Source organism: Musa acuminata, chromosome BXJ3-11 (genome assembly GCF_036884655.1).
Source record: "Musa acuminata AAA Group cultivar baxijiao chromosome BXJ3-11, Cavendish_Baxijiao_AAA, whole genome shotgun sequence".
NCBI classification, from domain to species: Eukaryota; Viridiplantae; Streptophyta; class Magnoliopsida; order Zingiberales; family Musaceae; genus Musa; species Musa acuminata.
Window position 1 is genome coordinate 2,186,801 of NC_088359.1, and position 12,551 is coordinate 2,199,351.

The 12,551-nt window shown below is 40.3% G+C and overlaps 2 protein-coding genes across 3 annotated transcripts; both read right to left on the reverse strand.

The window, feature by feature from the left end:
* Positions 1-4,522: 4,522 nt before the first annotated feature.
* LOC135652379 (uncharacterized) lies at positions 4,523-7,978 on the reverse strand. The gene is made up of 3 exons (XM_065173248.1): positions 7,811-7,978; positions 5,175-5,345; positions 4,523-4,816 (listed from the first exon to the last, which is right to left on the reverse strand). Exons 1-3 carry the CDS (start codon positions 7,910-7,912, stop codon positions 4,733-4,735), a joined length of 357 nt encoding a protein of 118 aa, XP_065029320.1. The 5' UTR covers positions 7,913-7,978; the 3' UTR covers positions 4,523-4,732.
* Positions 7,979-8,276: 298 nt separating this feature from the next.
* LOC135581058 (NAC domain-containing protein 37-like) lies at positions 8,277-12,031 on the reverse strand. 2 transcript variants are annotated; one of them, XM_065174328.1, is made up of 4 exons: positions 11,899-12,031; positions 9,687-9,843; positions 9,309-9,580; positions 8,277-8,933 (listed from the first exon to the last, which is right to left on the reverse strand). In XM_065174328.1, exons 2-4 carry the CDS (start codon positions 9,838-9,840, stop codon positions 8,370-8,372), a joined length of 990 nt encoding a protein of 329 aa, XP_065030400.1. In that variant the 5' UTR covers positions 9,841-9,843; positions 11,899-12,031; the 3' UTR covers positions 8,277-8,369. The 2 variants fall into 2 exon arrangements, with proteins under 2 accessions (XP_065030400.1, XP_065030398.1); XM_065174326.1 differs by lacking the exon at positions 11,899-12,031 and having other exon boundaries at positions 9,687-10,639.
* Positions 12,032-12,551: the final 520 nt, after the last annotated feature.

A 12,551-nucleotide genomic window follows, 5' to 3' on the forward strand; every position in this document is an offset into this window, starting at 1 on the left:
TCTTTATATTCTGACTTAGCATCAGAAAGATTTTGTTTGAGATTTTATGAACTACCTTGTTGGTGAACAAATGTGTTGCGATTGATGAGTGAGCTCGGCTTGGTCCACGGGTCGATGTCGGGAGTTTTCCATCGGCTAAGCTGGATGTCGAGATCGACCGGGCCCTCGCGATGGGGTGTTGATCAGTATTTCTCGGTGTGTCGATCCGGGCGCCGTTTATGCCAAGCCGCATCTCTCTGTCTCCGAGGTGGTTGGCAGCTCGTCTTCGTACACTAGATGGCGATTCCCGGGTTGAGAAGGTTGCTTTCCTGCAAAAATGGCCTTCGTCGGGTGATTCCCGACTTTGGCCCCTCTGACGAGCAAGTCAGTGGAGTGTTCAATTGATTTTGCCTCTCCTTGGGACCAAATGTCGACCAGAGGTCTTTATATTACTGTACAAGGATCGGTCGTATGCAGGTTGACGTGGTGGACGTACCAAATAGTGCCTTAGTACGGATTCTGACTTGGCGTATCTTGGGGATGGCGCCGTCTTGATATTCTCGGGATGAGATGTGCCAAGCAGCACCTTGGTATGGATTTTGACCTGGCGTGTAGCGTTGGCTGTGACGTGTCTTGGGCTCAAAATACACCGTATCATACCTAATCTGGATGGATCCTCGTCAACGATATTGAGAAATTTAAATCGAAGTCTAAAAATCAAGTTGGGATATTTAAATAGAAAATCTCTATCCTTGTATGCTGACCAAATTAAATGGAGCTCAAACACATTAGGTTGACTACAAAAATTGGCATTAAGAAAGAATAAATACAAGAGTAATCGATCTAACAAAACTGCTCTCGCGGGACAGTCAGGAGCCTCATGGTTGATATAGTGTCGCGTCGACGTGGCACCTTGGACTCGGGTTGAACGATCGCATGTCCCGCATTGTCCGAGGTCATGCGAGACGATGTCGTATAACACAAAGCTGCTCCAAAAAGCTCGGAACGACGTCGTGCGACATAGATCTATGCAAGTCGATCGACACTTGCACAAGAGGTATAAGCCGACTGCCCGAGGAGTCAACTGCAATTAATCGATCATGTATGATCGGCCCTCGTATATAGGTATAAAAGCTAACCCCTTAATCAGTGCCAAGAGAAGAGAATTTTTGGACATTCAACTCCTCTATCCATATAACACTGACTCAAGTTTTAGAGGGATCGAGTCGAGAAATCCCCCTCCCAAACTCAGCCTATGTATAGGTGTCCGACGACGAATAAGCAGGCCAATCACCAAAACAAAAGATTGCGTTCGAGAGACGAGTCTTAAACTCAATTCGACCCGACGCTCGCTTCAACCACTCGAGCATCCACGTGGATAACCTTATGCATTCAAGATTGGATCAAGTCGTGCTGACACATCGATCATGACGTAAAGGTTCACTAACAATAAGTGATAGAAAAATTATTTACCCTCAATCATATAGCCTAATCTACACAAGAAGATCAAAGACTCCAATCAACGACTAAGCCACGTACCCTTTGTAAAAAGAAAAAAAGAAAAACCACATATAATCAAATATAAAATACCTGTAGAATATAAAGGGCCCATTAGACTCCATAATTAAGACCATTCACACCTCGTTCTCCTCCATTCGTTACTGACTTGGAAGCCCCATCCAATCTTAATCCAACACTAGATCAGATGTTCGAGATGCATCAAAGAACTTTTTGCATGTGAAGGTCCGCACCAAGTTCAACCGTTCCATGATATCCTCCCTTGACAATAAGAAAAGGATGTCAATTAATTAGGAAACTAAAGGTATGTGCTTGATTAACTTGTGAGTCAAAAATGAAGCATACATGCAGCAGCAGCAGACTTGAATGCATAGTCTTTGTCCTCTATTCTCCCTACAGCGAGGAAGTCTGCGTCCGAAATCATAACTCCAGCATGATGATAAACAAGTCCACAGGAATGTGATCGCTACAAGAGATGAGGATTTCGGGGGGGACGGAAAACAAGGAGGATTGTTCCCCTATGGAATCCGGGAAAAGTGGTTGTCGCATCCCTCGTTGTATTAGAATAACCTTCGACAGTTTAATAGTTCACAGCAGCCGTATGTATCATCATAAGCTTTCACGGGTTCCACTCGCTCCAAAAGTGAAATATTTCTTCGTGGCGGATTCCCACTCCCTAGTGGCCTTCATGATCGCCGGAGATGGAGATGGAGATGGCCGGCCTAAGTCCTTTAAGTCGAGTCAAAGCATCAATGTCAGTCAGTCAATCTTGACTTTTCTGCCATCCTTGGAATGCGATTTGGTCCGCTTCCGTCGACTCTTTTTATCAATCCGAGCGTGAATGTGGTACTTAAAATGTCATAAACGTCGATGATATCTAGATTAGTTCGATTTGCATCAAGTATCAATATGCACGAAGATCGGATTCGAATTAGCTAATTCATGACAATATTGATAAGGTATATTTTGGGTCCAAGATACGTCACAATCGATGTCATGCCACGCTACAGCCGAGTCACGAGAGCCTGGCCTACCGCGCTATAATCGAGAAACGCTGATCAACACCCCGTCACGAGGGCCCGACTTATCTCGACATCCAGCTCAATCGAGAGAAGACTCCCGACATCGATCCATGGACCAAACCGTGCTGACTCATCAGCCACGACACATTTGCTCACCAACAAATATGACATCCTTGTTAGTTCAAAGATTAAAAATTGAAGTTTCAAGTAAATAAAAATTGGCTTGTCATTATGATCTGATAGTGTTTTATAGTGATCTTAATCCAAAAAAAATTGTGGTATGGATGAAATATTTCTCTAGAATTTTAAAGGGCTGAAGATTCATGAGTCTTTCAACTTGTTTGAAAAGCTAGCTGTAAATAATAAGAAAAATTGTGAGAACGTAATCTTTCTTTCTTTGGTAGTTTTCATTTCATTGGCAATTAAAAAAATTTCCAGTAAAAATGAGACAAAATTTAGTGGCCAATTTATCATATTCGTTTTTACTAGGTGGGGCTTGTTTACTTGGACGAAAATACCCATAGATTTTACTTAAAGACTTGATCACATATGCTAATTAAAAAACTGATTTTAATATTAATCATCATCATAATTTTTTTTAAAATTAAAAAAATAATACTACTCATCATTCTTTGAAATTCTAAGTTGATTTAATGAAAATTGATCAGTCGAAATTGAACTAAGTTACACACGATCTTTAATTTTAATAATTAATTATTATAAAAATGATATTAATCATTTAAAATCATGTCGTAGTGATTATGTGAAAGTTTATTTAGTTTCGCAAAAATAGATAAGTTACACTCAAAATTGAACTAAGTTACACTCAATATCGTAACCTATTAAAAATATTTAATTTTGATAATTAATTATCATAAAATTCTAAAAAAATGAACAAAAATAATACTAATCATCTTATATGATGACCAAATAGTTTGGTGAAGTTTGAGTTAGTAAATTAAAATTTACTAAGTTTAATTTGAACATCTTATCACAAAACATATTCAAAAAAAATATCATTTTAATATTTAGTTATCATAAAATCTAAAAAAAAAGGTATTAATCATTTTCAAATCATGTCATAATAATTCTGTGTAAGATTGGATTGGTTAAGTAGAAATTGATAAAGTTCCACTCAATCATAATATCAATTCAAAAAAAATCCTAAATTTTAATCATTAATTAATTATCATATATTCTTTAAAAAAAATTAATCATCTAAGAATCAAGTTATAGTTATTCTGTGACAGTTTAGGTTGAACTAGTAAATATTGACCCAGTTATATAGGAAATTCAACTAAGTTACACTAATCATAGAACATATATTAGTTTAGTTCATGAACTTTTTTGTCATTTATAAAAAAAAATGTCCCTGGGTAAAAACAAATATGAGGAACATCAATAATAAAAACTTTTCCTAGTAAAATACCTTAAATTAATTTCAAAATATTACTCTGATGAAAAATGAATAACACATTTTTTATGCTATCTACGAATAGAGATTTTTAATTTTGGATACCAAACGGTCTTGCATGTTAGGTACAAAGCAAAGATTTTAATGTAGGTATCGGATCCATACCAATCCTAGACTAAGTTGTATCAGCATTCCACTTGTTGATACATTAGGTTGTACTAAGTATGGAGAAAAAAAATCATAAAAAATAAAAAAAAAATATTAAAAGAAGCTGTTGACCAATACATGCCTACACTAGGATGTAAGGCTGAAGTATTCTTGTGCCAACATGCTAATACCATCCATACCAAACACTATCAAATGATATTTCGAACCCCAGCACAAACTATCAGCCAACTCTCTTTTGTAAACAAAAAAAGAAGAAAGAATCTCCATCTTTTAGTAATTTTGTACTCAGTTCTGATACACTAAAACATCAAAAGATATATATGTAAAAATGAAGAGTTGAAGAATCAGCCAACTAATCGAAACTTCTATCCTAGGGTATCCCAAGAAAGACCATCTCGTAATGTCCAAAAGATACACAAAGGAAGTTAAGGGTACTAGCTTTACTGACAGAAAAACCAAGAACCATTATGTTTTGAATCTTCATGTAAAATCAATATGAGTTTCTGCCAAAACAAATAATACTGCAACGTGACATGCACCAAAAGACACTTGAATTATTAATGGCACACTTACAAATAGGCATGCAGCAACTTCCTCTCCACTTCGGATTTGCTTTTGTCCTGAGCACCTCCTAATCTGAGCTTAGTTTTCTAGGACTGCTGGATTTGCTGAGGACAAAAACACCTAGTATGATGAAAAAGGCACCTACAAACCACTGATGATTAAGGAACACATGTTAGAAGTAGAAATCAAGAGCAGGAAATGAATAATTGCTCAATATGACAAGTCATGCCTCAACAAATTTCAACATGTTTTTGTCCCAGGCTAACTAAGATGGGGTGAAAACTAGCATATTAGAAAGTAGTTGAATGGCAAGCTTATCTTCCACCAAGATTTTGCAAATAAAAATAGTCTATCATGGTTTCTCTTTCAAATGGAAAATCTCATGGTCCTTATAGTTTCCATCAACTATTAGGAAGAGCAGCTGCGGAAAGGCCAAAGTCAACCATCTTTTCTGTTCAGATACATCCATAGATTGTGCGGAAAAGTATGCATCTGAATCACTGGATTACCTGTGAAGAAAGGGGCTCTTTAAAGAGGAAAAATCCTGCTAAACCTGAAGTTAAGAAATTAGCTGCAAAGTTTGTGACGGTAGCTTGCAGAGACGACAGAGCTTTAAGGCTATTAACATAGCAGCCCCACATAATGACATTGAACAATATAACCAGGCCATATCTAGGAATCTGCAAGGTTAAAATACGGAAGATGTGTCAGTAGAAGGTAGAACATGCACAAAGATTAGAACAGAAATTACAAAAATTTGAGGGTAATTAATTCAAAGACACTGCCAACTAGAGTGAATCAGTCTGGGATAGTTGCAAGAATTTCTGAGATATTTTTCAAGACAATTTACAGTGAGCTATGGATTAATTCAAATTTGAGAAGGATCAATGGAAGATTTGTTGAAGTTCTACAAAAGACTTGGGTTTGACATAAACCCAAAATGAGTGCAGGCAGCTCTCATAATTATGCATACATAGATACATATACATAGAGAGAGAAATATTTGCCTATAAACCACAATGGGCAGTTGAAGGGTACTAATACTTGAGAATTCCCTTGAAATCAGGGAGCATTCATTTAAAGTCCCCTTGAAACTTTGAGAAATCTTGAGAGGAAAAATAACGAACGTGACATGATGCACTATAGCAAGCATGTTCAAATAAACGGCAGCAAAAAACCTGATGAGATAATGAAAGCAAGCCACAAGCAATAAAATTACAAGGGAAAGATAAAGTGTCGTGGAACTTAGCTATCAAAATGTTCAATGACATCTGAATATAATGAGTACATGGCTCATGTATGTGTTGTTAGATTTATGACATGTTTTACAAAAATTGTTTACAAGTATCAATAGTGTTTTGCTTCCAGAGTATTAACTAGGAATTTGCATCTTTGAATGAAGTTTTTCAAAACAGTTTGTTACGATATTCAAAATAGGATTCGGATGACAAACAAGCAAATGAACCGAATAACCTTCCAACAAGAAGCTTCAGAATTCTCAAGCATACCAGAATTCTTGGAAGTGAAACCTAATAAGAAGATTGATCTCAGGTCAACAACAAGCCGTATGACAATGTAGAAGGTAATGCCTCGATCAACAAATTCCACTTGGATTGGAAAATTCCTTTTGTTTGGGTTAAGGTTGTTGAATGAAAAAAGTTCTGAAAACCGGATCCAGCATGAGGGCAATCAAGCAATTACATACTGTATGACATAATGCAACTGCGAATGTGACTTGTATTTAAAAGTACAGGATACACTAGTACAAAATGAACACATTATAAAGCAATTAGGACTATATGAAACATATTATAAAGCAATGGGAAATTAGAAGGCAGGCCTTAGCACAATAGGAAGGTCGTTCCCTTTGTGATCTGGGTAAATTCACAAAAATTGTCTCTCTATGTATGGGGATAAGGCTGTTTACATAGATCCTTCCCAGAATCTGAATTTGGCAAGAGACTCATGTACTAAGCCATATTTATTATAAAGCAAAAGAACAGTCAATTCTTTCCACTGATCAAGAACATATGATGGTTGTAAGCAATGAGGACTAGTTAAAGTAGTCACTAGGAGAACTTGGTTGTCCAAGCACTGACTACGTAACCCTTATCATACACAGTACAGCATGAGAGCACCTCCAGATGCATCAGCGCATCTGGCTGCTGTATCGCCTGCTTGTTAGGATAGTACAACATGAGCAGATAAAACCAGATAATTTAATTCCTAGAAGACACTAACTAGGCAAACAAAGCATGGAATTAAAATATCACTAGCAGTGCTTGGGTTGGTCCTAAATCAAGTTGTCTCTGAATGTTCATAACACATATTTCATATTTGACTTATATTTTGTAAATTTCAAAATGAATCCAGGCTACCCACTAACCAGGGTATGTTTCAATTCATGCCACTTTTTATGCAACATACTTTCAGGTAAACCAAGGGTTCAGCAACAGCCTTAACATATTTGATCCGGCTCAGAATAAAAATCTACTCATATATGCAGATTCATTAGCCTGATGACACTTTACATATGCAAAATTTCTTGTGAAAAAAGTGCAATTAGTGCAATAGTTGGTAGCATATCGTACGTGCTACTCGTTAAGCGTCCTCTTTGTGAAAATGATTGGTTCTTATCAGAGACAATCGGTCTGGCATAGCAAAAACGGGGTTTTCCTGCTTGTATTCATCATTAAGGGATAATTTTTCCACATTCAAACTGCACCAAAAAAAAGAAAACTGTCTAGAAAAACTGTTGATGTTGTTCTTACTATCAAGAAAAAAACAGTTTACTTGTAATGAAAATTGTTCAACATCTTCAACTGTTTTAAGGAAGTAAAACCGATGACATATCAGGCCAATTAAACGAATATATAGGCGCAATCGGGACTACTTGTTTCTTCTTGGATACCCAATCTACACCAAATATTACATCTAGGTTAACTAAATCTCACATCAGGACCAAGTTGGTGAACCAAAACCAGATCCCAATTCTCTGTCGCCGATCTGGCGAATCGTTGTTGGTCGAACTGGATTGGAAATAAAAGATCAATGAAGGAGGAGATAGAGAATGCTATGAATTTGTTCTTGTGTTGGATGAGGACCTCAGTTCCATGCGACGGAAGGAAATAGAGGCGGCGTTTACCTGAGAAGGGACGAACTTCGCGGAGACGGCGGCCAGGGCGGCATTTAGGCCGGCGGAGAGCGCCCACGCGTAGCCTCGCCGGTGACCGCCGGCCAACGACATGATGGACGAGAGCCAAACGGGAGCGCGCGACCTGATCGGGACGGAAGCTGTGGCGACATCACCAGCATCTTGATGTCAAATTATGGTCGGCTCGGTTTGGTCGAAACCTGACCCGATCAATCACCGGGTCAACATACATCGAGTTGGACCAAAGATCATACTACCAAGCAACTGTGCTTGATTGCAATCCGACCCGACCACGAAATAACAACCGAACAGTTCTTGACTCGAACCGGACTCGTGCGTCCGGTGGCCCGTCTACAATGTGTGATATGACGGTGTTGAGCTCAATGTCCTAATCCAATATGAACCAGATATTTTTCTTCTATATAAATAGATATAGATATCTATCAGAGGAAAAGTATTTATGATGTCATCCAAAGCTTCATTTATATTAATTAGTAAGAAGAAATGACAGTCCTGATCAAGTCATCAAACCATAATACATACCATAGACTCATTGCTCGAATATACAGATGCCTGTTTCACAGTTCGACCCACCGGAGCTACGGAACGCGTTGAACTTTCCCACTTCCTCCGACTCACTCTGAAGCAGCAGCAGCGCCATCTCCGAGTCATTATCTGCAACAAAATCTGAGACGACCTGTGCGCTCACGGAACTACTGCCCTCTTGGCCCAACTGGGACGCCACGAACTTGTCGAGCGCCCTCCAATCGGTCACAATCTCCATGCCATTCGGCGTCCTCGCTTGCTCCTCATCCTCTTCGTCCAACACCGTCATCTTCGAGCTCGGTCGAGTCGCCGGTGTCAGGGATGGGCTCTCGAGCTGAGGGAGCTTCACAAATTGGTTGGAGTTTAAGTAACGCAGTTCGTCAGACTCTGTCTCTTGCTTGCAGTGAAGTGTTACGGGTTGCTTCTGGAGACGTATCATCGGATCGATCATGGAGTTCATCCTGCCGACGTAGTCGTAGCCGTAGCTGCAGCTCCAAACGTCGTCTAAGATCCTTGTGGGGGAGGTGGCTCGTTTCTTGAATGCGCGGCATACAACCCATCCTTCTTCCTGTGAATGGGGATATGAGCAGAAGAAGACGTCACATAGTCGATCCATAACTCTTCAAAGAAAGGAAGTAGATTACTAATTTCTGAAAGGAGTATAAGCTTTTAATGCACGGAAGCAACAATCTAAGACACTCCTCATTTGATAGTTTTCTTTGGAAAGTTATGAGAAGCACTACTCAAGAACAAAAGCTTCATTCTTGCCCTCTAAATGGAACTGTGGAAGCAGCAGAAACGAAGCAAGTGGATTGACCTGTCTCAGAAAAAGTTGGTGCACGCTCAGAAAGTGTTTCTTCTAAACAAGTCGTGGGCAACTTTGCTACTGCGTGAGCTAAATGAGCATGATAGAGGGGAAGGTCAAGGTGAAGTTTGAGCTTGCCTGTTGTGGTCCGTTCTCGTCGGATTCGAGTCTGTACTCATGCATGATCCAGTCCGTCTTCTGCCCGTTTGGTGCCCTTCCTTTGTAGAAGACGAGGGTCTTTCTCATGCCGATGAGCTTGTTCTTGTCGTGCACCGCCTTGTCTCTCCCGGTTGCCTTCCAGAACCCGGCCATCGTTGCCCTGTTCGTCCTTGTACCGGTTGGATACTTCTTGTCCTTGTGGCTGAAGAAGTACCACTCACTTTGTTCTTCGTATCCGATCCGACACCGTTCTTCGAACATTGAGTATATGGAAGAAAAAGATCATCATAATCTCTTTTTGCATTCACATCGAGAATTTTACGTGGAAAATAGATAGTTAATTGTTGCCCTACTAACCTTGGAGATCCCATGGCTCGATTCTGTAGAGATCAATGTCTCTGATAACATCCAGGTCTATCTTTTGAGAAGCCACCTTCTTCTTAAGGTAATAGCCAACGAGCTCCTCGTCTGTGGGATGGAACCTGAACCCTGGAGGAACACACGATTCCATCGTCTGCATCGAATTCGTCAACACTTTAACAAGACGTAAACAAGGATAACGCTATAAAAAGGAAGCTCTTCGATGAACTCGTGCTTCTCCATCCTACAAAGGATGTGGACTTAACAATCTTTGGCATGTGGTTTCCTGAAATCAAGAGGAAGTTGTGGGAGTCAGGAGTGCACGGAAGTCTGAAGGAAGCCAGGGACATGCAGTAGTTCCTGCTATGATGCTGTCCCTTGAATGTGAATGGTGGAAATCATTCGTCTGCACCATGTACTCTCTAAGTCCAGAAAAATAAAATCATAGCTCAATACATAATATAAGATGGAAGGAAGGAAAGTGTGGTGCAGAACGAGAGAGGACTCCTTGACGATTGACATGGTTGTAAGGTGAACTGTGGAGTAGCAGCAGGCAGGTGGACAACAGCAACCCAACAACAAAAAGAAAAGTACTCTTGTCTTCACAGGTTGGTCCTTCTATTTGATGAATCATGACTTCTGGCACGAGAACTTGGATGTACCTAAACTTCAAGTTCGGTTTTGCCTCTTTCTTGGAGAATATTTCTGATCATTTTATTTCGGATAATGCCTCGTGGGGTACCTAAGGAGCATTTTGATTGCCGGCTGGAGTACGAGATATTAATTACATCAAGAATTGAAATAAATATATAAAGGATCATTAGGTTTTGGATCCCAAAAACAATCTCTCTTCTCTCAAGTGTTCATGTATTTCCTACACTCTGTAAGTTACGAGACAAAATTGCAGCTTGAGGTTTGCCAGCTACTATCTTAATGATGATCTACATATAGCCTGTTACAGAGCATTGAGAAATATTTACTCTATGTGACGGATAAGCTTTAGTATTGGATGCTGCACGGAGCAAGGGAGTGCAGGTTAAGGTCCCAACAAGCATGGCGACAAGTGGCTGACGTTTGCTAGGAAAGAGAGCACGCGCTTCTTGTCTGAGGGAAATCTAAAGAGAAGAACAAGATGGGGGTTGTGGTGGGATCAAAAAAGGGCAGATGGAGGGAGGGGAAGCCGACTTTTCTGAGGTCAGGCCTGCCGAGGAGGAGCTAAAAAGGAGCGAGCTTGGCTCGCCACGACTGACTCCCTTGTCTCCTTGTCTTGGAATTCCATGGCACACCTTTGCACCTTGGCCTTGGCAGCAAAACTTATTACAGCAAGGAAGGAACCCTAGCTAGAATGGTCCATCTTCCTCCTGGGTGTGCCAGAAGCAAGAAGATTCACCAAAGAGAAGAGAAATAATAGATACGTCGATTAAAATAGCAGCTCTTTTTTGTGTTATCGAAAGGAGAAAAATCCGCGATCTATTGAAGACAAATCCTTTTGCGTGATCACCAAACCTCACGAATCATAAAAATGAAGAATTCAAAGCTTCATAACCTGCATGCATCTCAGTAGAAACATGATAAGACTAATGTTTCTGATTCTACAATTCGAGTGTTCTGTTGTCGCAGAGGTCATATATTGGGAACATGTATTAGTATCCTGCAAGATCTTTTGTTCTTGTTGACAATCCGCAGTAGCCAAGTCTAAGTGAACAAGATCTTGCTGCTGCTAGGTTATACCTAGCTTGTTCTAGAATCCAACTGCTGCGGCATCCTATAATTGGCTGAGTTTGTAATCATCTGGAAGAACATCTGTTAAGATGTATATCTATAGGAAAATCCCACACTTGATCACAATATGCACTCTAAATCGACAGTCTAAAGGCCTATTCATGATATATCTGAAAACCCTAAGAGACAAACCTGTACCAGCTGCCTGTTCTAAATGGATAAAGACTGTAACGATCAAGAAATATCTAAGATCTTCAGGTTTATACAGGTGAAACCCTAACAAGGTAAAACGATAGCTATGCTTAGATATCAATGGTTCATGACACAGAAAACTAGAGATCAATCGATGATCTTAACATCCTGAAATGACGAAGAAGATTGTAACCAAGGAAATCAACGTCAGAATTGCATCAGTGAGGAGAAAAGGAGAGAGGAAAGGAGAAAGCAGGCACATCGATACATATCTATCACAATGGCTGACACATACCTTCAGACACTTTCAACAGCGCTGGTTATACTTTTGCTGAATAACAAGGTTATGAAAGAGAGAGAGAGAGAGAGATGCAACTTTTGGAAGGAGACGAGCTGCAGAAAGAGTTAGAAGCTTTGTCTTAAGAAGAGAGAGGAGGAAGGAGAAGGTGGAGGGTGTACAGAAAAGAGAGGACCGACCCCCTTACCGCTCGATTACGCGTGGGTTGATGAAACGACGGACCTGTCCCCCCATTTAGTGACGTCACACACACACACTCTCTCTCTCTCCATGTATGCACACCTTCCCAAGCTTTTGACCTTTCTCCTAATTCCTCTTTCCCACCACCATCCCTCGAGTGCTTTTCGACCATCTTATCATACAAGACTCCTCCCTGCCTTCCCCCTCCGGTACCATTATCCATCCCATCTCGAGCTGGTAATCCCTCGACATCAACTTAGTTTATTGGCTGCAGAATGTAAAGTGGTCGGGGAACCCCGTACACAGATGGGCACAGTGTTCGGGGTGAGAGCAACACCGATGTGAGCTTCCATCGATTCCATATTTCAGGCTTCTCCGTCTCGGTTGGTTGACATTCTGTCTCACCCTCATTGGCTGTACTCATCTGATGATGCCCATCTTGACTCGGTGGTAGCAGAAATCAATGCTCA